Source organism: Rhinatrema bivittatum, chromosome 4, assembly GCF_901001135.1.
Source record: "Rhinatrema bivittatum chromosome 4, aRhiBiv1.1, whole genome shotgun sequence".
Classification (NCBI taxonomy): Eukaryota; Metazoa; Chordata; class Amphibia; order Gymnophiona; family Rhinatrematidae; genus Rhinatrema; species Rhinatrema bivittatum.
Window position 1 is genome coordinate 165,071,983 of NC_042618.1, and position 27,383 is coordinate 165,099,365.

At 46.0% G+C, this 27,383-nt stretch overlaps 1 protein-coding gene across 1 annotated transcript in view; it reads right to left on the reverse strand.

Moving 5' to 3' along the window:
- DNAH17 (dynein axonemal heavy chain 17) overlaps positions 1–27,383 on the reverse strand; it is a 1,486,981-nt gene that overhangs the window by 391,280 nt on the left and 1,068,318 nt on the right. The window contains exon 48 of the mRNA XM_029599137.1: positions 13,781–13,883. Within this exon, the coding sequence (XP_029454997.1) occupies positions 13,781–13,883 (103 nt within the window). The remainder of the gene's footprint in view (positions 1–13,780; positions 13,884–27,383) is intronic.

Genomic DNA, 27,383 nt, shown 5'->3' on the forward strand with positions numbered 1-27,383 from the left:
GGTGGCCCTGAGGTACATTGAATGGGAGAGAGCTTCCTCCCAAATCTGTGCAGCTTCCTGACACAGAAGAAGGAGCCTGTGCCTCCCTGTTTGTTGATGTACCACATTGCCATCTGGATGTCCGTCTGAATCAGGATGACATGATTTGAGAGGCAATCCTGAAAGGCCCTGAGAGCATATCTGATTGCTCGAAGTTCCAAGAAATTTATTTGGTGTTTGGCTTCCTCTGGAGTCCAAGAGCCTTGAGTCTGCAGATTGGCTACATGGGCTCCCCACCCGAGGTTGGAAGTGTCGGTGGTGAGAATGATTTGAGGATTTGGAACCTGGAAGGGCAATCCCTGGAGGAGATTGGTCTGATTTTTCCACCAGGCGAGAGACAGACAGAGTGAGTTGGTTATGCGGCAATGGCCGACAGAGGCTGAATAGTTTGAGTCCATTGAGACCTCAGGGTCCAATGCATGAGTCTCATGGCCAAGCGGGCCATTGGTGTGACATGGACTGATGATGTTATGTGTCCGAGGAGGACGAGAAATGGGCGTGCAGTCGCGGAGTACTGAGACTGCAGCTGGTGAGCAAGGGACGCAAGAGTCAGTGCTCGTTGTTGAGGTAGGAAAGCTTTTGCTTGTAATGTGTCCAAGTCTGTCCCAATGAACGATAAGGTTTGAGATGGGACTAAGTAGGATTTGTCGTAGTTGACGAGAAATCCTAGCGAAGTTAGAGTGTGTAAGGTTAGATTGAGGGACGACAGAGCAGCTTGCTGAGTGGGAGCTCTGATTAACCAATCGTCCAGGAAGGGGTAGACGTGAACACCTTGGGTTCTGAGGAAGGCTGCGACAACTACGAGGCATTTGGTAAAGACTCGTGGCGCAAACGCTAGGCCGAATGGGAGCACTCAATATTGATAGTGCTTGGGGCCTACTAGAAATCTCAGGTACTTGCGAGGAGCTGGACTTATCGCAATATGGGTGTATGCGTCCTGGAGGTCCAGAGAGCAGAGCCAGTCTCCTCTTTGTAGAAGAGGTAGAAGCGATCCCAAGGTGACCGTCTTGAACTTTTCTCGCTGGAGGTACTTGTTGAGGGCCCGTAGGTCTAGAATAGGATGGACACCTCCCGATTTTTTGGGGATTAGGAATTACCGGGAACAGAACCCTAGGCCTTGCTGAGAGTATGGAACGGGTTCTATTGCTCTTGACTGGAGAAGGAATGAAACCTCTTGATCCAGAAGAATGGAGTGTTCGGATGTTCTCCATTTCTGTAGAGGTGGGGAGTCCTGTGGAAGGGCGAGAACATTCAGATGGTAACCCTGAGCAATGATTGCCAATACCCATTGGTCAGATGTGATTGAATAACACAAGTTGTGGAAGTGCCACAATCGACCTCCAACTGATATGTGCGACAGAGGAATCTGGCTGCTGCTCTCTAAGTGGAAGTCAAAAACCTGACGCAGGTCCTGGTTGAGGAGCTGCTTGTGGTTTTTGCTTACAGGCTTGACGAGACTGCGGTTTTTGATAAGGTCTCATGGCGCGAGATCTGCATGGTGGCGGGTAAGATTTCTTCGGGCAGAAGAATGACTTCTTAGAGTCCTTTCTGAAAGGCTGTTTTGAGGAGAAGTCAGAATTTATTTATTTATTTATTTATTTAACTTTTAATATACCGACATTCATAGGGCATATCATGCCGGTTTACAAAAAACTGAAGCAGGTAGAAAATACAATGAACAAGGGTAGGGGAGAAGGGGAGCAGGCAAGAAAAAGGTGAGAGGTGGGCAGGGGAAGAGCAGCAAGAAAGAATAGGGCAGAAGGAGAGAGAGGAACAAACAACTTGATAAATATAATAAAAGGAACATAATTGTAACTGTTTTATAATTATAAATTAAGGCGAAGTATTCATTTACAATAGATCAGTTGTATGATTAATTGATTGAAGGGGGAGGGGGGAGAGGGAGGCGGAAGAAGAAGGAAGAGGTGGGAGGGGGAGATAGGGGGGCAGGGAGGGTGGGCTAGGGAGGTAAGGGGAGGCTGGGGGGTGAAGGGGATCAAAGAGAGCTGTCTTAGGGTCTCATGATGGTCTTTTCATTCTGCGACCGTCCATTGAATCTGCTCGCCAAACAGATTATCTCCGACACAAGGCAGATCGGATAACTGGTCTTGTACTTCTGGGCGAAGGTCAGAAGACTTGAGCAAGGCCCACCGCCTCGCTGAGATGGCAGCTGCAGACACTCTGGTAGAAGTGTCAAAAATGTCATAAGATGTTCTAATCTCATGCTTGCCTGCCTCAAAACCCTTATTGACTAGGGTTTGTAATTGTTCTTGAAATTGCTGAGGCAGGGAGTCTGAGAAGTCCTGTATCTGCTTAAAAATGTCCCTGTTATATTGGGTCATATAAAGCTGATAGGCTTTATATGACCCAATGCCACTAACCCTGCATCCAGCTGGGGTCCCCCTTCAGTCTCGTGTGTAGCAAAAAGTATGAGCGAAAAATAAAATAATAAAACGTAAGCGAACCCAACTCCGCGGGGTGGCGGGTGGGTTTCATGAGGACTAACATCCTGCTGTCCTGGGAGAACACCTGTTGCAGGTAAGCAACTCTACTTTCTCCCAGGACATGCAGGATGGTAGTCCTCACATATGGGTCAATAACGAGCTACATGATGCGTGAGTAAGTGAACGAAAAGCACCCAACGATGTGCAACAGGCACAATAACAGGGGTGCTTTTGGGTAGGAGGGCAGCCTGAGTTTCACAGTGGGTTGCAGGAAGGAAGTTGGGTTATTAAACTGGAAACAAATTACGCAGGACAGACTGGCCAAAGATGGAATCTTGCCTGCCAGCCTTGTCGAGACAATAATGAGCTGCAAAGGTGTGGAAAGAGCTCCATGTCGCAGCTTTGCAGATGTCAGCAAGAGGTACAGAACGGAGGTGCGCTACTGACGTTGCCATGTCTCTTACTGAATGCGCTTTCACACATCTCTGTAGCAGAAGGCCTGCTTGTTGGTAGCAGAAGGTAATACAGTCCGCCAGCCAGGTGGACAGGGTCTGCTTGCCCACCGAAACTCCCAGTTTGGTTTTATTGAAGGAGACAGATGGGTGGTCTTCCTCTGGGCTGCAATGCGGTCCAAATAAAAGGCGAGCGCTTGTTTACAGTCCAAGGAGTGCAGGACTCACTCACCTGGGTGTGAGTGAGGGCTTGGAAAAAGGGTAGGAAGTATTATGGATTGATTTAAGTGGAAATCAGAAACTACCTTTGGCAAGAATTTAGGGTGAGTGCGGAGTACCACACGATTGTGGAGAAATTTGGTATACAGTTGGTATGTTACCAGTGCCTGTAGCTCACTGGCTCTGCGAGCTGATGTTATAGCAACTAGAAAGATCACTTTCCAAGTGAGATGTCATATCTTGCAGGAGTGCAGGGACTCAAACAGAGCTCGCATGAGCCGTTCTAGCACAACATTGAGGTCCCATGCTGCAATTGGGGAGTGCAGTGGAGGCTTCAGCTGGAGTAAACCTCTCATAAAGCGCCCTACAAGGGGTTGCGCCAAGATCGGGGCATCTCCTACACCTTTGTAGTAAACAGCTATGGTGCTGACATGCACTCGGATGGAGGAAGTTTGTAGATCAGACTCCAAAAGGTACCATAGGTAGTCCAGGAACCTTGTTGTGGGGCATGAAAAGGGATCTATTTCTTTTGTCGTGCACCACAAGGAGAATCTTTTCCATTTGGAACAATAAGATCTCCTAGTAGAAGGCTTTCATGAAGCTACGAGGACCTGGGACACTTTGTCAGAAAGGTTAAGAGATTGTAGTATTAACCTTTCAACATTCAAGCCGTCAGAGACAGGGAGTGAAGGTTCGGATGATGCAACAGCCCGTTGTTCTGCGTTATTAGAGTTGGATTTGTGCCCAGGCAAATTGGTTGCTGGACTGAGAGGTCACGTAGGATGGGAAACCAAACCTGTCGTGGCCAGTGAGGGGCTATGTGGATCATTGTGCCCCGGTCCTGCTGTAACTTCACGAGAGTCTTGCTGATGAGTGGAAGTGAAGGGTAGGCATATAGAAGACCCGTTGTCCACCAGTGGGCGAAGGCATCACGTGGTGGTGTGTTGTGGCTGCGGTGTAGAGTAGAAATTGTCCACTTTGCGGTTGTGGATTGACGCAAAGAGGTCTATGTGTGGGCGGCCCCACTGGTGGAAAATTTGGTTTGCTACAGTGGGACTTAGGGACCATTCGTGGGGATGAAAGGTCCGGCTGAGATTGTCCTCCATCACATTGTCCACGCCTGTCAGGTAGGTTGCTTTCAGTAGCATGGAATAGGAGAGAGTCCAGTCCCAGATCTGTGCCACCTCTTGGCATAGCAGGTGCTTCCTTGTTTGTTTAGGTATCACATCACTACCTGGTTGTCTGTTTGGACTAGGATTACCTTGTTGGATAGGCAATCCTGAAAAGCGAAGAGGGTATATTGTATTGCCCTGAGCTCCAGAAAATTTATCTGGTGCCATGCTTCTGCTGTGGTCCAGGATCCCTGGGTTGGCAGGTTGTTGACATGGGCTCCCCAACCCAAGTTGGAGGCATCTGTTGTTAGTGTAATCTGAGGTTCTAGAGATTGAAAAGGTAGTCCTATCAGAAGATTGGACTCCTGTATCCACCAAGCTAGTGAGAGTTGGAGATGGTTGGTGACGTGGACAATGTGGGATAGATCTTGATGTGATTGGAACCACTGGGACTTTAAAGTCCACTGTGTCACTCTCATGGTTAGTCGAGCCATTGGGGTAACATAGAAACATATAGAAATGACAGCAGAAGAAGACCAAACGGCCCATCCAGTCTGCCCAGCAAGCTTTGCAGATTTCTTTTTCTCATACTTATCTGTTACTCTTGGCTCTTAGTAACCTTTTGGTTCTGTTTCCCTTCCACCCCCACCATTAATGCAGAGAGCAGTGTTGGAGCTGCATCTATGTGAAATATTTAGCTTAATTGGTTAGGGGTAGTAACCGCCGCAATAAGCAAGCTACACCCATGCTTATTTGTTTTCCCAGACTATGTAATTCAGTCCTTTTTGGTTGTTGTCTGTATATAGATCCTCCTTTCTTCACTCCCCCTGCCGTTGAAGCAGAGAGCTATGCTGGATGTGTGTGAAGTATCAGTCTTTCTCCCTTGCCGTTGAAGCAGAGAGCTATGCTGGATATGCGTAACAGGGGTGTGAATCGTGTGATCGATCGTCTTAACGATCAATTTTGGCTGGGGGAGGGCGGGAAAACCGGCACACCAAAAATCCCTAAAACCCACCCCGAACCTTTAAAACAAATCCCCCACCCTCCCGAACCCCCCCAAAATGTTTTAAATTACCTGGGGTCCAGTGGGGGGGTCCCGACGCGATCTCCCTCTCTCTGGCCATGGCTGCGTTGAGAGAAATGGCGCCGGTGGCCTTTTGCCCTTATCATGTGACAGGGCAAAAGTAGCGCCGGCGCCATTTTGGTTCCTGGTTCCCGACGTCACGCCCCCGGACCCCCGCTGGACCCCCAGGGACTTTTGGCCAGCTTGGGGGGGCCTCCTGACCCCCACAAGACTTGCCAAAAGTCCAGTGGGGATCCGGGAGTGATCTCCTGCACGCGGGCCGTATTGCCAATCTTCAAAATGGCGCCGGCGCTACCTTTGCCCTCACTATTTCATACGGGCGACTGTCGACCATCACCCATATGACATAGTGAGGGCAAAGGTAGCGCCGGCGCCATTTTGAAGATTGGCAATACGGCCCCCGTGCAGGAGGTCGCTCCCAGACCCCTGCTGGACTTTTGGCAAGTCTTGTGGGGGTCAGGAGGCCCCCCCAAGCTGGCCAAAAGTCCCTGGGGGTCCAGCGGGGGTCCGGGGGTGATCTCTTGGACGCGTGATGTCGGGAACCAGGAACCAAAATGGCGCTGGCGGGTTTTAGGGGTTTTTTGGTGTGCCGGTTTTCCCGCGCCCTATTTAACGATACAATACAAATGCCCCTGACGATAAATCGGGGGCATTTGTATTGTATCGTGCACTCTAACGATTTTGGACGATTTTAAAATTATCTGACGATAATTTTAATCGTTCAAAAACGATTCACATCCCTAATGCGTAAAGTATCAGTTTTTCTCCCCTGCCGTTGAAGCAGAGAGCTATGCTGGATATGCATTGAAAGTGAAGTATCAGGCTTATTTGGTTTGGGGTAGTAACCACCGTAACAAGCAAGCTACTCCCTGCTTTTTTGTGAATGCTTTTTTCCACATTCATTCACGTCCTCTAGACTTTATGGATCCACAGTGTTTATCCCATGCCCCTTTAAAGTCCTTCACATTTCTGGTCTTCACTACTTCCTCCGGAAGGGCATTCCAAGCATCCACCACCCTCTCCGTGAAGAAATACTTCCTGACATTGGTTCTGAGTCTTCCTCCCTGGAGCTTCAAATCGTGACCCCTGGTTCTGCTCATTTTTTTCCGACGGAAAAGGTTTGTCGTTGTCTTTGGATCATTAAAACCTTTCAAGTATCTGAAAGTCTGTATCATATCACCTCTGCTCCTCCTTTCCTCCAAGGTGTACATATTTAGATTCTTCAATCTCTCCTCATAAGTCATTTGATGAAGACCCTCCACCTTTTTGGTCGCCCTTCTCTGGACCGCCTCCATCTTGTCTCTGTCTTTTCGGAGATACGGTCTCCAGAACTGAACACAGTATTCCAGGTGAGGCCTCACCAAGGACCTGTACAAGGGGATAATCACTTCCCTTTTCCTACTCGATATTCCTCTCTCTATACAGCCCAGCATTCTTCTAGCTTTAGCTATCGCCTTGTCACACTGTTTTGCCAACTTCAGATCGTTAGACATTATCACCCCAAGGTCTCTCTTCTGCTCCGTGCACATCAGCCTTTCTCCCCCCATCGAATATAGTTCATTTGGATTTCCACTCCCCATATACATGACTCTGCACTTCTTGGCATTGAATCTCAGCTGCCATATCTTCGACCACTCTTCCAGCTTCCTTAAATCGCGTCTCATTCTCTCCACTCCTTCCGGCATGTCCACTCTGTTGCAGATCTTAGTGTTGTCCGCAAAAAGACAAACCTTACCTTCTAGCCCATCCGCAATGTCACTCACAAAGATATTGAACAGGACTGGTCCCAATACCGATCCTTGCGGTACCCCGCTTAACACCGCTCTCTCTTCAGAGAGAGTTCCATTTACCAACACACATTGTTTTCTGTCCTTTAACCAGTTTGCAATCCAGGCCACCACCTCGACACTCACTCCTAAGCTTCTCATTTTATTCACCAGTCTCCTGTGCGGGACTGTATCAAAAGCTTTGCTGAAATCCAAGTAGATGACATAGAGTGCCCTTCCTTGATCCAATTCCTTGGTTACCCAGTCAAAAAAATCAATCAGATTTGTCTGACAGGAGCTTCCCCTGGTGAATCCATGCTGTCTCTGATCCAGCAATTCTCCTGACTGTAGAGAGTTCACTATTCTCTTTTTCAACAGTGACTCCATTACTTTCCCACCACCGAAGTGAGGCTAACCGGTCTGTAGTTACCAACCTCTTCTCTGTTCCCACTCTTGTGAAGCGGGACCACCACCGCTCTTCTCCAATCACTCGGCACCACTCCCGTTTCCAGGGATCTATTGAACAGGTCACACAGCGGACCTGCCAGCACATCTCTGAGCTCCCTCAGTATCCTGGGATGAACCTCATCAGACCCCATGGCTTTGTCCACTTTCAGTTTCTCCAGCTCTTCCCATACATTTTCTACTGTAAATGGAGTTACATCTACTCCACTCCCCTCCAGTTTCTTGTTAACTAGTGACGGTCCTTCTCCAGGGTCCTCTTTAGTGAACAGAGAACTGAAGTATTCGTTTAATATTTCTGCCATTTCTTCATCTCTCTCCACACATTGATCCTTTCCACCTTTCAATTTCACTATACCACTATGAACTTTTCTCTTTTCACTGATATATCTGAAAAATGTTTTGTCACCTCTCTTTACCTCCTTGGCAATCCTTTCTTCCGCTTGACTTTTTGCTGTCTTGATTAATTTCTTCATCTCCCTCAGTTCTACTAGATATTCTTCTTTGTGCTCCTCCCTTTGGGATCTTTTATATTTCTTGAATGCTGTTCTTTTAGCCTTTATTTTGTCAGCCACCTCCTTTGAGAACCAGATAGGTTTCATTTTTCTTTTGCTTTTCTTTACTTTTCTAACATATAGATTAGTTGCCTTGGTAATTGCTCCTTTTAGATTGGTCCACTGTTGATCCACATCTCTCTCGTTCTCCCAGCCTTTTCGTTCTTCCTCCATCTATCATCAAAGTCCGTGTTTTTGAACTGCAAAACTCGGGTCTTTGTGCTTCTTTTCTGTATCTTTTTTGTGATATTAAACCATATCGTTTGATGATCACTGGTGCTGAGGTGGGCGCCCACCTGGAAATCAGAGACATTACCTCCATTAGTGAGCATTAAGTCTAGTATAGCTCCTTCTCTCGTGGATTCCATAACCATTTGTTTGAACAAAGCTACTTGCAGGGCATCCACTATTTCTCTACTATTATTAGATTCTACAGATGGGATTCTCCAGTCTACATCCGGCATATTAAAGTCTCCAACGATCACCACTTCTTCCTTCTTTCCTATCTTTTGGATGTCTTCAACCAGATCTCTAACCATCTCTTCCTTTTGGTTTGGAGGCCTGTAAACCACTCTAATAAAAATGGATGTCCCATCTTTTTTTAGGTTGGCCCATAGTACTTCTTCATTGCCCCATCTTCCTTGCAGCTCACATGCTTGGATATTGTTTCTGACATAAAGAGCCACTCCTCCCCCTTTCCTATCCTCTCTATCCTTCCTTAACAAGTTATAGCCCGGTATTGCCATATCCCAGTCATGAGATTCCATAAACCACGTTTCCGTGACAGCAACAATGTCCAAGTTCGCCTCCACCATTAGGGCTTGCAGATCTGGGATTTTATTGCCCATACTACAAGCATTTGTGCTCATAGCTTTCCAACTTTCTTTGTACAGGTTACTGCTGTTCCTGGACTCCTTTTGTGACCTCTTTAGTTGAGTTTTGTTATCCACTTTTCCTTTTGTATTAGTGCCTTTGATTGTAGAGTCATCTATCACAGTGAGCTTTTTTCTTTGGTTTCTGATCTGGAAATTCTGTATACATTGGGTTTCTTCTCTCTTTTCAGATAACACTTCAATCTTTTTCACAAGAACATCTTCAGTATTTAATACAGAGAAGGCATTTTGTACTTGTTGCACTTGATACACTGTGTGTCTCCGGATCACAGGTCTAATTCTACCAGAGCCCACTGTAATACTGTTTAAATTCCTTAATGCCCTGTGTGAGTGGGGGGGGGGGGGGTAGAGTTGTGGGCTGCACAACTGTCAATAATGGGTGTCTGTGGGTCACAGGACTTATCCTACCTGAGCCCACAGTAAATCTCTTTTTCCTTGACTTTTGGTTATTCTGTGGTAATGGGAAATTAATTCTTGAATAATGTAAAGTGGCTGAGACTTTCTTTATTGAAGCTAATTCAGATTTAACTTCAGGCAGATCCTTTTCCAAGGTAAAGAGTTCTGAACAAATGGGGCAAGCCTTAAGTTTCCATATGATTACCCTCAATATAAAGGCTCCACAACAGTTGCATTGGATAGTCCTCATTTTGGTAATTTGTTTGATGGATAGAAATTAGGGAATTACTAATTTACCTTGTTGCCAATTATGAATTTAGGTAGACTATATTAGAACACAAACCTAGGGGTGGGTGGGTAGAGAGGTAGGGTGGGAGGGTGCTAAACAGTTAAACCTTGGTCAAGCTAGTTACAACTGGACCTTTCTGGAATTTAGTTGGCCCTTTGTTTTATATTGATATAGCCAGCTCTTATTGCCCCAATGTTCTTATCTAACCAGAGATTATATGTGACACTAAATCTAACTAAGAGATAGATTCTAACAGAGAAAAAAAAGTAATGTGAACTGTGGATGCCATGTGACCTAGCAAGGTTAATAGGTGACGAGCTGTGGTGGTTCGGTGAGTCTGTACTGCTTTGGCTTAGGTTTATAATGTGCGTGCTTGGTCCTTTGGGAGGAATACTTTGGCTTGAATGGTGTTTATATCTTCTCCAATGAATGATAGGGTGTCTGACGGAGTCAGATGTGACTTGGGATAGTTTATGATGCCCAAGGATTGTAGTAGGCTGATGGTAAAATGGAGGGAGTGAAGAACTACCTCCTTGGATGAAATTCTGAGTAGCCAATCGTCTAGATAAGGATAGACGTGGATACTGTGTTGTCGCAAGTAAGCTGCTATTACTTGCTAGGTATTTTGTAAATACACAGGGTGCTGATGCTAGGCCGAACGGCAGCACTCGGTATTGGAAATGATTGTGGCCTCCTATGAACCTGAGGTATTTCCGATGAGGAGGATATATGGCTATGTGGGCATAAGCCTCCTGAAGGTCTAGAAAGCAGAGCCAATCTCCCCTTTGTAGGAGAGGGAGCATGGTGCCCAAGGTTACCATTCTGAACTTTTCCTTGAGGAGATGATTGTTTAGGGCACAGAGGTCCAGGATAAGACGTATGCCTCCTGACTTTTTTGGAATCAGAAAATATCGAGAGTAGAACCCTTTTCCTCCCTGCAGTCGAGGAACAGGTTCCACGGCATTGGAACGCAGGAGGATGGAGAGTTCTACCTCGAAGTGGAGTATGGTCAGTTAGACTCCACACCGGACGTGGAGGAGAGTCTGGTGGTAGTGTGAGGAAGTTTAGATGGTAACCGTGGGCGACCACAGAAAGGACCCATTGGTCAGTGGTGATTGTGTGCCATGTGTTGGCAAAGTGGCACAGGTGGCCTCCCACAGGAAAAGTTGTTGGAGGCGGGGGTTGACTGCTGCTCTCCAGAAGGGAGTCAAAACCCCGATGCTGGATCAGTCTGCGGAGATGGTTGGGCTTTTGGGGCCCTGTGTTGTTGAGGCTGACCTCTTTGAGAGGGTCTAGGCTGTCAAGCAGAGGATGGAGGAGGGTAATACCTATGTGGCTTATAGGATAGCCTCCTAGGTTCCCGTCTAAATGACCTTTTGACGGTAGATGAGATGTCCGAGGGAACAGTGGACAGCTGGTGCAAGGTCTCATGGTGATCTTTGAGTTGCACCACTGTTTCCTGAATTTTGTCGCCCAACAAATTATCCCCTGTACATGGAAGGTCTGCTAACCTTTCCTGGCCTTCCTGGCGAGGTCAGAGGATTTGAGGCATGCCCAGCATCTGGTACTTATTCCTGCCGCTGAGACTCTGGAGGCAGTCTCAAAGATGTTGTACGCTGCCCTGACTTCATGATTTCCAGCATCAAGTCCTTTTTGGAGGATCGCAGTGAGTCCTTTTTGAAATTCCTCTGGTAGTGTCTCGGAGATGTCCTGGACTTGTTTCCAAAGATTCCTCGAGTTTTGAGTCATCTATAGCTGGTAGGCTACTATATGTGCCATTAGCATAGATCCCTGAAATACTCTTCGGCTGAAGGCATCCAAGAACTTCTGCTCTTTACCTAGAGGGGCAGAAGAATGAGGCCAGGATCACTTGGCTTTCTTCTGAGCAAACTTAACAACTACAGAGTGGTGGGGCAGCTGGCTTTTCTGAAACCCTGGAGCTGACTGAACAAGATACGTGGCGTCAGTTTTCTTCTTCACTGGTGGAACTGTACCAGGGTGTTCCTAGGTACGATGTAACAAGTCAAGGAGCACTTTGTGCACTGGGACTGCCATCACTTCCTTGGGGGCATCAACAAACTGCAGTACCTCCAACATGTTATGCCTAGCATCCTCCTCTGTTTGTAGTTTAAAAGGGATGGTTTCAGACATCTCTTTAATGAAGTTGGCAAATGTGAGGTCTTTAGGAGGGGAGCAGTGGCACTCTTCTGGGGGTGAAGGCTCTGACAGACGTTCTTCAGAGTCCTGAGTGTCAGATGAATCATCACCCCAGGGATCATATTGTGGATCTCCTACACCCTGTAGGCCTTCAGATAGAGGAAGAGATCTAAATCCAGCCGGATCTGGAGGTGGCACTGATGGGAAGGATGGAGGCACCAAAACAGGAGGAACCGGCATCAACGACGGCAATGGCACCAATGGCATCTGTGTTTTCGATGGACGTCGGGGTGGTAGTAAACCCGATGGTCCTAGAACCGGTTCCAGCATCGGTAAAAGTTGTTCCTCATCCGAGGACAAGGGAATCGGTATCGGTGTTGGTGGTGCTGATGGTATTGAAGGGACAGGCACCGATGGAAGTGCACGATCAGGGTATCCAATTGGTCAAGGAGTAGAGCCAGCATGGTAGGCACCGGATCAGGCGTCGGTATGGGATTTGGCGCCGGTGGTGACTGGAATCCTCCAAGTGTCTGAAGTACTGCCTCTTGGACCATCCGGTCCAATTCCTCCCGGAAGGCTGTTGTTGGTAACACAGCGGCCGGGGTTGGAGGCTAAGTAGGCATTGCCGGAGGGTCCACATGAATCTGTGGAGTCTTGGCTCCCGGCACCGGTGCAGGTGGGGAACGTCTCAGTGTCCCGGGTCCAGAGGAGGATGGGGGCTCCTCTCCCCGGGACTTCTTGGCCGGTGGCTCTGTCGATGCCGATGTCAATGGCTTGTTGGTGCCGGCATCTGATGAAGGCTCACGTCGATGTCTATGACGGTGCTTTTCCCGATGCTCGGTCCGGTCCTTCTCTGGCACCGAGGACGAAGACGTCGATGCCTTTGAGCATGAAGATGCAAGTGACGGCCTGTCACTAGTGTCTCGATGGTGCTGAGATGTCGATGGTGACTGAGTCGATGAAGACAAAGGTTTTGGACCCGGTGTACTCTTGGCTGGAGTGGACGGGGACATGGGCTTTGATTTGAATAAGTATTCCATCTTATCTAAGCGGGCCCGGTGGCCTTTAGGAGTCATCTGGGCACAGCTAGTGCACCGTTGGATGTCGTGGGAAGGCCCCAAACATAAGACACATATGTCATGAGGGTCTGTAATGGACATAGTCCTCGGACGCTCGGGGCACTTTCGAAAACCGGTCGCCATTTTTCAAAAAGGGCGGCGCATGGTCGGTGGTTATCGGTTACCAATGGAAGCACCGCCGGGAACCGACCGAAAAGAACAGGGTAAAAACTTATCAGCATCTGCAGAGGTCAATGGTCGATGGGGGAGAGGCAAAAAAGTTTTGAAATTTAAGAAAAAGTTCAGTGAGAACCAAGAGGCAACTGCTGCGTGGAAAAAAAGAGACTGAAGGGTGACCCCTGCTGGATGCAGGGTTAGTGGCATGCTGGGCATGCTCAGTGTGCCAGTCAAAGTTCTAGAAACTTTGACAAAAGTGTTCCGTGATTGGGCTCCATCCTGATGATGTCACCCATATGTGAGGACTACCATCCTGCTTGTCCTGGGAGAATGTGTCTCGCCTGACCATGTTTTGAAATTCGCTGACATATGCGTATAAAAGCCAACACACACATGCTAGCAGTGCTTGAGTAACCTTTTAAAATTAGGAGCATACTTATGCGCAGTTGGTGAATTTTAAAACAAATGCGCACAAGTGCATGCAAAATTACAAATTCCAATGCATCCTTGCTTGCACACTGATACGCACACTAGCACTTGTTTAAAATTGGCCTCATAATGTACAGTCTGAAAACAAGCATTAGAGTTCATACTTTTCCTTCTGGATCATAGAATCACTGGAAGGAGAAAGGAAGAACTACAGACAAGCAGCTTCTAAGCAGGCATTTGTCAGTGTACCTGAAGTCTGGAATCAATAATGAAAGAGCCAGCTGTTGGGTTCATGCAAGCTACGTACTGACAGTTATGAATGTCCTTCAATGTAAGTTTGGTTCTGTCATACCTGTATAAGGGAGAAGGAGATTAGTCACGGATCACATCACGCCCACACTCAAACAACTCCACTGGCTACCCGTCCCTTTCAGATCTCAATACAAAACCCTCATGCTCATCCACAAAGCAATCCATAATGATAAAACTAGTTAGTTACATGGACCACTGTCCCCCTGCAACCCTACCAGGAATCTCCGCTCAACCAACACAGGTTTACTTACTACTCCCTCCATTAAGGAAGTGCATCGAGTCTCCACAAGAGAACGCGATGCATCTATAGCAGGCCCTCACCTCTGGAACAACCTCCCGGCCTCTCTCAGAACTGACCCCTCGACGCCTTCCTTCCAAAAGAATCTCAAAACCTGGCTCTTTCGAAAAACATTCCCTCCAGATAGCTAATTTCTGCCACCCCCTCCCCTGGCTCTGCCAATTCCCCTCTCAGCCACTGTACATAGTAAGTTAAATTAGAACATATTACTATTAGAAAAGTTATTATGTAAAGCAAGTTATATGTACTCAGTTAATCTGTTATATTGTATCATGTCATTATAAGGCCTGCCTTAGACATCCTGTTGTATGTAAACCGGTGAAATATGTCAAATCGAATATCAGTATAGAAAAATAAATAATAGTGTTTTAAACTGTGATGTGACATCTTGGACTTAAAAACTATGCAGAATCAGATACTGGATTAAAGTACATCACCTGATTTGCTTTACTAGCATTTTTAGAAAGGGTTGTGGATGCATAAAACAATATCCCACTGGAAGTGGTAGGGACAAAACAGTTTCAGAATTGAAAATGTTTATGGACCCTGGTTCACCCAAACCATGCCAGGTTTATACCGGGGAGGACAGCGGTGGACAATATTCATAAAATACTGGATAACATATGGTATGTGAAAAAATATAATATACCTACCTTAGCCCTATCAGTAGATGCTGAAAAGGCCTTTGATATGGTGCATTGGCCATATCTGTTTAAAACTCTGGAGAGGATGGGATTTGGGAGCCATTTTCTTCAATGGTTGAGACAACTATATAACACTCCCAGAGCTTGTATCAAGATAAATGGGGGATACTCGTCTACCTTTATGGTAGAGAGAGGGACTAGGCAGGGCTGTCCCTTGTCATCCTTGCTGTTTGCCCTGTTCCTAGAGCCCTTTGCAATATGCATTAGGCGCAATACAAGTATCACAGGAATAACGACAGGACAAGTGACTTTGAAAATTTCTCTATTCGCTGATGATATTCTGATTACCTTGACCAACCCACAAGTGTCCCTGACACGGCTTTCCCAGGAACTTGAGGTCTTTAGTGGGGTATCGGGGTTTCGTATTAATTGGGAGAAATCTGAGGTTCTCAATATTAGCATCCCTCCAAGCGAGGAAAAATGCCTACAGCCGCAGTTCCAATTTCAATGGGCAAAAACCCAGATTAAATATCTGGGAGTAATAATTAGCGTGACCCAGGATCTGTTCCATATAAACTATTCCCCTCTATGGTCTAAAATGACTAAGGCCATGGAAGGATGGAGTCGCTATCACATATCCTGGCTGGGTCATATCACAGTGGTAAAAATGATACTGATACCCAAACTCATATCTTTTCCAAACCTTACCTATTAAGATTCTGCCTATTCAACTGAACTTGTGGCAGAAGAGATGCATGACTTTTATTTGGGCCGGACAGCGACCAAGGGTGGCAAGGAGGGTCCCATACGAAATCAAGGCACATGGAGGGCTTAAGGTTCCAGACGTGGGAAGGTATTATTTAGCGGCTCAGTTTAAAAAATTAGTGGACTGGCACAGGAATCAACAACCCAAGAAGTGGGTTCAGACTAGCCAAGAACTTTTCGGACAGGTGCCACTACCCAGTTTGCTTTGGCATCCACGTGGGTCAAAGATCCCAAAACATTACTACCCCATCTATTAATATCTCCTTGGAACTTTGGTTACAACAGGGGGCCCGATTACGGGGGACGAGAGTATATCATGCAAGTTCCAGCTTATACACAAATAACACCTTTAAGCCAGGATTCGAGAATCCGGCTTTTCAAGTATGGAGGGATCAGGGGATCAAGACGTGGGTGCAAGTCTGGAGTACAAAAGGGCTATGGTCTTTTCCAGATCTCCAACGACAATATGACTTACCAGAGTCCGCGATTTTTCCCTATGCTCAATTGTGACATTTTGCCCTTACCTCTATGATTGGAATCCAATTGCAGCAAGGGCCCTCTTATTTTGAAGCATTATGCAAAAATGCAGATAAAACACTGAAATTACTCTCAGTTCTTTACAATCGATTGGGACAAAATGAGGAACTGAAAGCAACTCATGTGAAGGCCTGGGAGAAAGATCTCTCAATAGATATGTTAGTCAGGGACTGGAAGGACATCTTTCAAGATATAGGGAAGGGCTACATAGCAGCCCATCTGATAGAAAACTCTTTTAAACTATTATACCGGTGATACATGTATCCACAAAAACTACATCGCATACAACCTTCTTTCTCCAGTGACTCTTGGAGGAACTGTAACGAAGATGGCACATACCTGCACATGTGGTGGGACTGCGTGGATATCAAAGGGGTAAGGGGAGAGATATTCAAATGGCTGGGAGAGATGGTGGAAGGGGTACCTCTGATCACGCCAGCCCAAGCATTACTAGGTACTAAGATTAAGGAACTATCAATAGAAAACAATAGAATAGTATATCACATCCTTACCGCTACAAGGTGTGAAATAGCAAGTGCATGGAAAGCCCCTAGAGTACCAATCCAAAAAGAAATACAACAAAGAGTTGATAAGATGTATTTATTGGCCAAAATAATGGCACATAAAAATAAATGCATACATAAGTTTGAAAATACTTGGAAAGCATATTGCATATGGAAAAATAATTCTTGTGCCAGACAGCAAGCAGACAATGATGTACCCTCAGGTTTAATACATGATAGCAATAATCATGTCACCATTGGAAAGGCATAATAACTGGATTCTGTAATTCATGCCTACATCCGTAATAATCTAGCAGTCTTGGGGGGGGGGGGGGAGGGGGGAGTATAAGGGGGAGGGGGAGAAAATAGATTTGAAAAATCTATATGTGAATAACTCCTAAGAGACTAAGACATATTTCAGCTGCAATTGTTAACTCTTGGTCAATGGCTATTTATGTTGTTCATACATTACTGTTACTTTGCTATACAACATGTATACAGTAGGTTATACTTACTACAGTAGTTCTCTGTATAACGTGTTATGCTTAATAAAAAACTTAAAAAAAATGTTCATGGACACATAGATGATCTTAAGTGGTGAGGAAGAAGGGTAAAGCTAGAAATCAGTTGGATCTGTGGAAATGCAGTATGTGAAGAAAGCAAAGATGCTTACACACAACAGTTGTTCTGAGGACAGTAGTTTACCATAGTCACACACATGGGTCATATGATCACGCTCAGCATAGACTAGATGGATTCTTGTAGATTTTTCCAGAAAAGGGTAAAAGCTTTTCACAGCTTATGTGCAGTAGTTTCTATATTGTTGTGGCTCGTGTTTTCCCTCAGTTCCTTTGTGTCCTGTAACTAGATGGTACTAAGCCACTGGAAATCAAACACAAGTTTCTTTTTGCTACTATCACAGAAGGATTGTATCTATGGTTGATTTTTTATTTGGGGGAGAGGGCTGGGTTATGAACCCTAGATGCAATCTTAGGGATAAGCCAGTCACCCTAAAAAGGAGTATGTAACTGAACCAAACTAAGTACAGGCTCAAGCAACACAAGAGGGAAATTGAGCCATGAGGGGACCCCATTGAGAATTGCAGTAAGTAGAAGAAGCTGCTATCATTCTTCATATCGAGCAATCTGTCTTTACCTTACAATTTAGCTGGTACAGCTGGACATAAACTTGCTGAGCTTGTGGCCTTGACAAACTTTGTATCCAGTCATGAGGTACAATTCCATTTGCCAGATGTTTTTCAATTTCGGTTGTCATCCATGTGAGAATCTGCATACATATACCAGCTAAGAAATCATATTGGAAACCCATCAATCGTATGCTAGTAGATTGTGGTAATCTCCAGTCAATATAAACTTTGGGAGCATATGCTTATGCATGAAGTCTTGATGATGAAAAGGCTTTGGATTTCTCTTCACACACATGACTTTTCATAGGACTTTTAAGGAAGCTCAGTTCAGCCCAGCCACTCCATTAACTTTGCAGTACTTGCTGATCTCATCCTTGCACAAGCTTTTTGTTAGGGCAGTGGGGGTTTTCAATCACTGGCTGTGGAAGTGATGGACAGGAGCTCTGCAAAGAAAGCTATTCTACCTGTGAGGAATTGGGGAAGCTGTAGTGTTACTTTCTCAGGTACTCTGGGTTGGACTATGCCCAGCCAGGGACCTATTGGCTATAGGTAAATCCACCCCATTCACCCAGCTATTCTTAAGCACTAGCCAGCAAAGAATTCTGTGCTAGCACAAGAACTATTGAGCATTCCGTTTGTTAGATCTGAACAAGGCTGTGCTGAAATGTAGTGAACTGGATTAGGGCTCTTCTCTCAGATTACCCGATTAGGGAGACTGCATCTTTTTTATTTTAATATTTATTTATAGAAATGTGAATCACATTCTTCAGAGAAACTCAAAGTACAAAATCCATACAGGGAATGAGCAAATACAAAACACTTCAAGAACTGCTTAACAACACTATTCACATTTACCTCTTTGGCAGTATCTACAAATAGTAACACAAGTGTCACAATACATAAACACAAGACAGTCATACATCCATCCCAAACATCATGGAACATTATGATTCTACCCAATTTGTATGGAATTCTAAACATCTGAAATGGCTCTTCCGGGAAGATGGTAACAGTTCAAAAAATGTAGACCAAGCTTTGTTATAGTATATATAAAGCATTCAGTTGTTCAATATGCATCCAATGAGACATGAGCAGTGCCAGTGCAAGGGTCGGCAGCCATCCTAGGCGGTGATGTCATCATGTCACATGATGTTCTCTCTCTCTCTCTCTCTCCTACCCCAAACTGCCAAACTTGCGTATCTCACACCTCCATCCATTACTCCCGCTCGACAAACTAACTCCATTCACATGCCGCTACCGTGCTCATCCCTCCTTCACATATTTGAAAAATGGTGTTCTTGCACCTCTACACCTACAGTACCCCACCAACATTCAGCAACCTAGGCAGATGCCTAGTCCTGCCTAATGCTCGTGCTGGATCTGGACATGAGGGTAAACCAGTATGAAGAAGGAGGAGCTTCAGGTTGTGACCATAATTTGAGAAGAAAGAAAAAAGTAATCAACAGGCCACATACATAAATTTCATGTAATCATTACAGCTGCCAAGCTAAATTTAAGGGAACCCAGTAATAGAACATAAGAACATAAGAAATTGCCATGCTGGGTCAGACCAAGGGTCCATCAAACCCAGCATCCTGTTTCCAACAGATACCAAACCAGGCCACAAGAACCTGGCAAGTACCCAAACACCAAGAAGATCTCATGCTACTGATGCCAGTAATAGCAGAGGCCATCCCCTAAGTCAACTTTATTAACAGCAGCTAATGGACTTCTCCTCCAAGAACTTATCCAAACCTTTTTTGAACCCATCTACACTAACTAAACTAACCACATCCTCTGACAACAAATTCCAGAGCTTAATTGTGTGTTGAGTGAAAAAGAATTTTCTCCGATTAGTCTTAAATGTGCTACTTGCTAACTTCTTGGAGTGCCCCCTAGCCTACTATTATCTGAAAGTGTAAATAACCGATTCATATCAACTCGTTCAAGACCTCTCATGATTTTAAAGACCTCCATCATATCCCCCCTCAGCCATTGCTTCTCCAAGCTGAACAGTCCAAACCTTTTCAGCCTTTCCTCATGGGGAAGTTGTTCCATCCCCTTTATCATTTTGGTTGCCCTTTTCTGTACCTTCTCTATTGCAACTATATCTTTTTTGAGATGCGGCGACCAGAATTGAACACAGTATTCAAGGTGCGGTCTAACCAAGGAGCGATACAGAGGCAATATGACATTTTCTGTTTTGTTAATCATTCCCTTCTTAATAATTCCTGTTTGCTTTTTTGACAGTTGCAGCACACTGAGCCGATGATTTCAAAGTATTATCCACTATGATGCCTAGATCTTTTTCCTGGGTGGTAGCTCCTAATATGGATTCTAACATCATGTAACTACAGCAAGGGTTATTTTTCCCTATATGCAACACCTTGCACTTGTCCACATTAAATTTTATCTGCCATTTGGATGCCCAATCTTCCAGTCTCACAAGGTCCTCCTGTAATGTATCACAATCCACTTGTGATTTAACTACTCTGAATAATTTTGTATCATTCGCAAATTTGATAAACTCACTCGTTGTATTCCTTTCCAGATCATTTATAAATATATTGAAAAGCACCGGTCCAAGTACAGATCCCTGAGGCGCTCCACTCTTTACCCTTTCCCACTGGGAAAATTGACCATTTAATCCTACTCCCTGTTTCCTGTCTTTTAACCAGTTTGTAACCCACGAAAGGACATTGCCTCCTATCCCATGACTTTTTAGGTTTTGTAGAAGCCTCTCATGAGGGACTTTGTCAAATGCCTTCTGGAAATCCAAATACACTACATCTACCGGTTCAACTTTATCCACAGGTTTATTAACCCCTTCAAAAAAATGAAGCAGATTTGTTAGGCAGGACTTCCCTTGGGTAAATCCATGTTGACTGTGTTCCATTAACCCATGTCTTTCTATATGCTCTACGATTCTGATCTTTAGAATAGTTTCCACTATTTTTCCTGGCACTGAAGTCAGGCTCACTGGTCTATAGTTTCCTGTGTTGCCCCTGGAGCCCTTTTTAAATTTTGGGGTTACATTTGCCATCCTCCAGTCTTCAGGTACAATAATGATTTTAATGATAGGTTACAAATTTTAACAAATAATTCATACATTTCATTTTTGAGTTCCTTCAGTACCCTAGGATGCTTACCATCCGGTCCAGGTGATTTGCTACTCTTTAGTTTGTCAATCTGGCTTATCATCCTTGAAAACCATCTCCGAAACCGGTATCTCCCCAACATAGTAAATAGTAAACACGGAAGCAAAGAATTCATTTAGTTTTTCTGCATTGGTCTTATCTTCCCTAAGAGCCCCTTTAATCCCTCAGTCATCTAATGGTTCAACAGACTCCCTCACAGGTTTCTTGCTTCGGATATATTTTAAAAAGTTTTTATTATGAGTTTTTGCCTCTATGGCCAACTTCATTTCAAATTCTCTCTTCGCCTGTCTTATCAATGTTTTACACTTAAGTGATGTCGTTATCAAACGAAGGTCGAACATGAGTTACTGATTCAATTATGGATAAGAACGCATTGCATAAAGAAAAAATCTTATGACATAACAATCTTTTGTGAATAAAGGACCCCCTATACATTTTACATTTATTACATAAATCGGACTTTGCCAAACAAAACTGACAGGCTTTAACATTATCTATATAGCTATGATACAATATTTTAGTATACATTTCTTGATATTTGGAATCTAAAGACATTTGTGAACAGTGATCAAAACATTTCTGAATGTCAAAAGGTACCACTTCCATCCCGAGTTTGAGACCAGTATTGAGCCAAGTCCAATAAAATCTCAAGCTTAAAAATATATAAACAAAACTTGTACCACCAAGATAATTTCTCTTTTCTCCAACAGAGTGAAGAGTATCAATCAAAGAATCCACATTGAACACATCCTCAGAATCCTTCAAAAGGTGTAGAATATAATGGCATGCCTGTAGATATGCATAGAAACATGAGTGTTGTAGTCCATATATTCTTGCATTTTTTCAAAGGAAAACACACTGTTGGTCGCTAAACAATAACATGAAGAAATGTCAAAGATATCTCTTGTTCGCCATGCATTAAAAATCCCACCCTCTAAAACAGGAATAAAGTATAAATTGCCCACGAGGGGAAAAAACCCCAGAAATTTTTCGTGAGGAACCCCATCATTTACAGACATAGCGCTTGTTGTCGCTGGAGTGGTGGACCCTTGGGCCGGCCGTGCAGATGGTAGATAGAAGGACAGCGAGTCTCCGCTGTGAAGAATGGCCGGGTGGCAGCACGGAGCCGGGAGACCAGGCAGGTACTTCACACTTGGAAGCCCGCGGTCTCCCTAGGAGGAGCCTATCAGGATCCAGGCCACTGGGGCTTAGGAGAGGTCTCCCCGAGCAGGCTATAGTCCGTAGGAACAGTCCAAAGTCGGGGCAGGCAGCAGACAAGGGAACAGAAGACGTAACGGATCAGATACCAGGGAGTCAGTCCGAAGATCAGGAACCAGAACCAGGAGAAGGAACTGAAGCCGGAACACAGGAGCTGGATCAGGAACACAGGAACTGAAGCAGGAACACAGGAACGCAAGGCAACTAGTAACTCCGAGGAGTGAATCCTGTTGCAAGGCAAAGTCTTCAATCAGACGCCTGGTTTAAATATCCTGCCGGCGTCTGATGTCATCTTAGGGGTAGGCTGCGGTTTCGCACCACTGTGCCTTTAAAAGGCTCCCCCTCGCGTGCGTACCTAAGGGGGCAGAGTCTGGCAGCGGAGCTCGGCGGCATCTCCCTCGTGGAGACGCTGCCGTGGAGAGGCCTGAGAAGGCCCGGAAAACACCGGACCCCATCGCGGGACTTAAGGCAGACAAGAAATAAGGACCCGGTCGCGTGTTCAGCAACCGGGACTGCAACAGTACCCCCCCTCTTACGCCCCCTCCTCAGAGGCCCTGATTTACCAGGGTGGTCCAGGTGAAACTGTTGCAGAAAAGATTTGTCCAAGATGTTAAGAGTGGGCTCCCAGGTGTTCTCTTCAGGACCGCATCCCTCCCAGGCTAGCAAGTATTCCCATCGACGGTGATGAAATCGTACATCCAGGACCTCTCGAACTTGATACGTTGCTCCATCAGTGGCAGGAGTCTCTGTCGGATCTGGCGGTCTACGATGAAACCTAGAAAGAATTACTAGTTTAAGTAAGGAGACATGAAACACATTGTGAATTCACAATGTAGTGGGAAGACGTAGGCGATAGGAAACCATCCCGACTCTCTCTGCAACACTGAATGGTCCACAGAACTTAGGAGCCAATTTCTTGGATGGTAACCGAAGATGTATATTCTTGGTGCTTAACCAGACTCTGTCACCTGGGAGAAACACCAGCGCTGGTCAAAGATGCCGGTCGGCATATTCTTTTGCGGACTTCGCCGACTTTGATAGTTTGTTCTGAATGGAGTTCCAGAGGTTATGCAGCTGTTGAGCTGACAGTTGAGCTGCTGGTGATGGAACGGTTACTGGCAGAGGTAACGGTGGCTTGAGTTGCTTACCGTAAACTACTTGAAAGGGAGACTTCCCTGTGACCGAATGGGTATGATTATTATAGGGGAATTCGGCCCACGGCAGTAATGTTACCCAATTATCCTGTTTTTTAGTAGCAAAGGTGCGAAGGAAGGTTTTCAAAGAGCGATTCATGCGCTCAGTCTGTCTATTGCTTTGAGGATGGAAGGCCGTGGTCAGATTTAACTGGACTCCAAATTTCTTACACAATGCCCTCCATTATCGGGCAGTGAACTGCGGTCCTCTGTCTGAGACTATATTCTGCGGTAGGCCATACACCCGAAAGATATGCTGTGTGAAGAGTTGAGCCAGTTCCAGTGCTGATGGTAGCTTGGGAAGTGGGATGAATTGAGCCATCTTGGAGAAACGGTCCACTGTGACCCAAATGACTGTCTTTCCCTCTGAAGATGGCAGATCAACCACAAAGTCCGTGACTAGATGTGTCCAGGGTTCTATGGGGATAGGCAAAGGTTGCAGAAGTCCCCATGGTTACCCCGGCAAGGGCTTCTGTCTGGCACAGGTAGGGCAGGAACTGACATAGATATGAACATTGTGCCTCATCCGAGGCCACCAGTAATAGTGGGTCAGGAGTTCCAATGTTCGTTCCCGACCAGCGTGTCCCCCGGTAAGGGAGTCATGAGCCCATAGTAATACCTTCTTTCCTAACTGCCGTGAGACCACTGTTTTGCCCAAGGGATTTAAACTCGTGCTTGCTATGTTGACTTTTGCTGGATCCAGGATGTACTGGGGTGAGTCCCCCTCTCCCTCTTGTTCGGTGGTTCTGGACAAGGCATCCGCTTGGATATTCTTGGTTGCTGGTCTATAGCGAAGAGTGAAATTAAAGCGATTGAAGAAGAGGGACCAACGGGCTTGTCTGGGATTTAGTCGTTGGCTTGACATAGAAATTCTAAGTTCTTATGATCCATGTAGACTGTGATGGGATGGATCGCCCCCTCTAGCCACTGTCTCCACTCTTCAAAAGCTAACTTGATCGCCAGGAGTTCTTTATCTCCTATGCTGTAGTTACTAAGGATGTGAATCGTTTTTGAACGATTAAAATTATTGTCAGATAAATTTAGAATCGTTCTAAATCGTTAGAGTGCACGATATACAATACAAATGCCCCCGATTTATCATCAGGGGCATTTGTATTGTATCGTTAAATAGGGCACGAGAATTATTTGGGGGAGGGCGGGAAAACCGGCACACCAAAACAACCCCTAAACCCACCCCGACCCTTTAAAACCAATTCCTTACCCTCCCCCACCCTCCCAAACTCCCCCAAAATGTTAAGTTACCTAGTGGTCCAGTGGGGGGGAGGTCCCGGCGTGATCTCCCGCTCTCGGGCCATCGGCGCCATTTTGGCTACCACTGATAAAAATGGCACCGATGGCCCGATAAAAAAAACCCACCCCGACCCTTTACAAATTACCCCTTCACTTCTCCCACCCTCCCGACCCCCCCAAAAACCTTTTACATGTACCTGGTGGTCTAGTGGGGGGTCCAGGAGCCATCCCTTCAATCATACCCTCGGTGCCGGTGCCGGTGCTGGAGGTTTAAAAATGGCGTCGATCGCCTTTGCCCTCACTATGTCACAGGGAGCGACCGTTGCTCCCTGTGACATAGTGAGGGCAAAGGCGATCGACTGCCAGTATGGCGCCGATCGCCTTTGCCCTCACTTTGTCACAGGGAGCGACCGTCGCTCCCTGTGACATAGTGAGGGCAAAGGCAATCGGCGCCATTTTGAAACCTCCAGCACCGGCACCGAGGGTATGATTGAAGGGATGGCTCCCGGACCTCCCGCTAGACCACCAGGTACATATAAAAGGTTTTTGGGGGGTTCGGGAGGGTGGGAGAGCAAAGGGGTCATTTGTAAAGGGTCGGGGTGGAGTTTTTTTAATCTGCTCAGGCCTCACTAAAAAATTAACAATGTGAATTGGAATCGGAACCGATTCCAATTCACATCTCTTACGATCCGATTTTTTTCTCCCACCATCCGAACCTGATCGTTAAAACGATCGGGCACACGATTCACATCTCTAGTAGTTACGTTCGGCTGCTAAGTATTTCCTGGAGAAGTAAGAGCATGGAAGTAACCTCCCCTTGCTGGAGGTCTGACTGAGTACTGCCCCTACCACTATGTTGGCAGCGTCCACCTCTACTATAAAGGGGCATTGTGGGTCTGGATGGTGTAAGCAAGTGTCTAGCAGGAAAGCCTTCTTTAGGTCCTCAAAAGCTTGACAGGCGGCCTTTGGCCATACTCTGGCGTCAGCTCCCTTCTTGGTAAGGGCAGTAAGAGATGAAACCCTAAGGAAATAATGAGGAATGAATTGTCTAAAGAAGTTTGCGAATCCTAGGTATCACTGTAGAGCTTTTACTCCCGTGGGACGAGGCCACTCCTTAATGGCCGAGACTTTTTCAGGATCCATATGAAATCCTATAGACGAAACGATGTACCCCAAGAATGGAAGGGATTCTCGTTCGAACAAGCATTTTTCTAGCTTTGCGTAAAGATTGTCTTTTAGAACTTATAGCACTTGTTGCATGTGTTGCCGATGAGAGTCCAAATCTTGGGAGTAAATCAGCACATCGTCCAAGTATATGATAACCGAGGAGTGCAGCATCTCGCGGAGCACCTCATTCATTAGGTTTTGGAAGACTGCCGGAGTGTTGCATAAACCAAATGGCATTACTAGGTACTCGTAATGCCTGTCCCTGGTGTTGAAGGCAGTCTTCCATTTGTCTCCTGGGCAAATTCGAACCAGATTGTAAGCACCCCGAAGGTCGAGTTTGGTAAATATCTTAGCTCCTTGTAATCTGTCCAGGAGCTCAGGAATCAATGGAAGGGGATAGCGATCTCGACAAATGATGGCGTTTAAGCCCCTGTAGTCAATCCATGGTCTTAAGGTGCCATCCTTTTTCCCTATGAAGAAGAACCCCGCACCAGCGGGTGATCTGGAGGGTCGGATGAACCCCTTGGCAAGGTTTACGGAAATGTATTTCGACATTGCTTGTGTCTCTGGAAGTGACAGTGGGTATACCCTTCCTCGGGGAGGTGTGGTCCCGGGCAGCAGTTCAATTGCACAGTTGAAGGAGCGATGCTGTGGGAGAATCTCTGCTTTCTTTTTGGAGAACACCTCTGCAAATTCTGCATATGGAACTGGAGGTAGGACAGACGTGTTCAATAAGGCCACCCTACGAGGAGATGGGATCTTAAGACAATTACAAAAACAGAAAGAACTCCATCTTGCCACTTGTAAAGTGTCCCAATGTATAACGGGAGAGTGTTTTTGTAGCCACGGTAATCCTAGTACTACAGGATCCACTGCCTTCTCCAGGACCAGGAAGGATAGCTTTTCAGAATGCAGCACTCCAGTCCAAAGTGTAATGGGAGCGGTGGAAGCAGAGATACTCCTGGAAGTACTGTGCCCCAGATAGAGGTGATCCATAATGGTGGATTACGAGGGAGAATGGGTAACTGAAGTTGTTGTACCAAATCGGGCAGGATAAAGTTCCCTCCTGCCCCGGAATCAATGAAAGCGTGTATGGAAAATGATCCTCCAGGGTACTCAAGAGGAACCGTACATTGAGGAGCAGAATTAAAACAGCCTAGGAGTAGCTCCCCCATTTCACCTAGGCTTTGGTGTTTTCCAGACGTTCCTTACATTGAGCCAAGAAATGGCCCTTGTTGCCGCAGTACAGGCATAGACCCAACGCTCGACGCCGTCGCCTCTCTTCTGAAGTCAGAGGGGTCCGTCCTAGCTGCATGGCTTCCTCTGCCGACAGCTCTGGATGGAACTCTAAATAGCCTGGTGTAGACGTCATAGGTCTTGAGAAGGTCGGAGCCAACGGTATTGACCTGCGCGGCGGGCGCCCCTCCTTAGCCCTTTGCTGAAGATGGCGGTCAATTTGCCCAGCCAATCAATTATGCTATTAAGGTCGTCAGGGATGTCTCTGGCTGCCAACTCATCCTTAATGCGGATGGACAGCCACTCCAGGAAGACTCCCCACAGACTGTCGTCTCGCCACCTGACTTCCGAGGCGAGGGTGCAGAACTCGATCGCATAATCAGCCAAGGATCGAGGCCCCTGTCGAAGTTGAAGAAGTTCCGA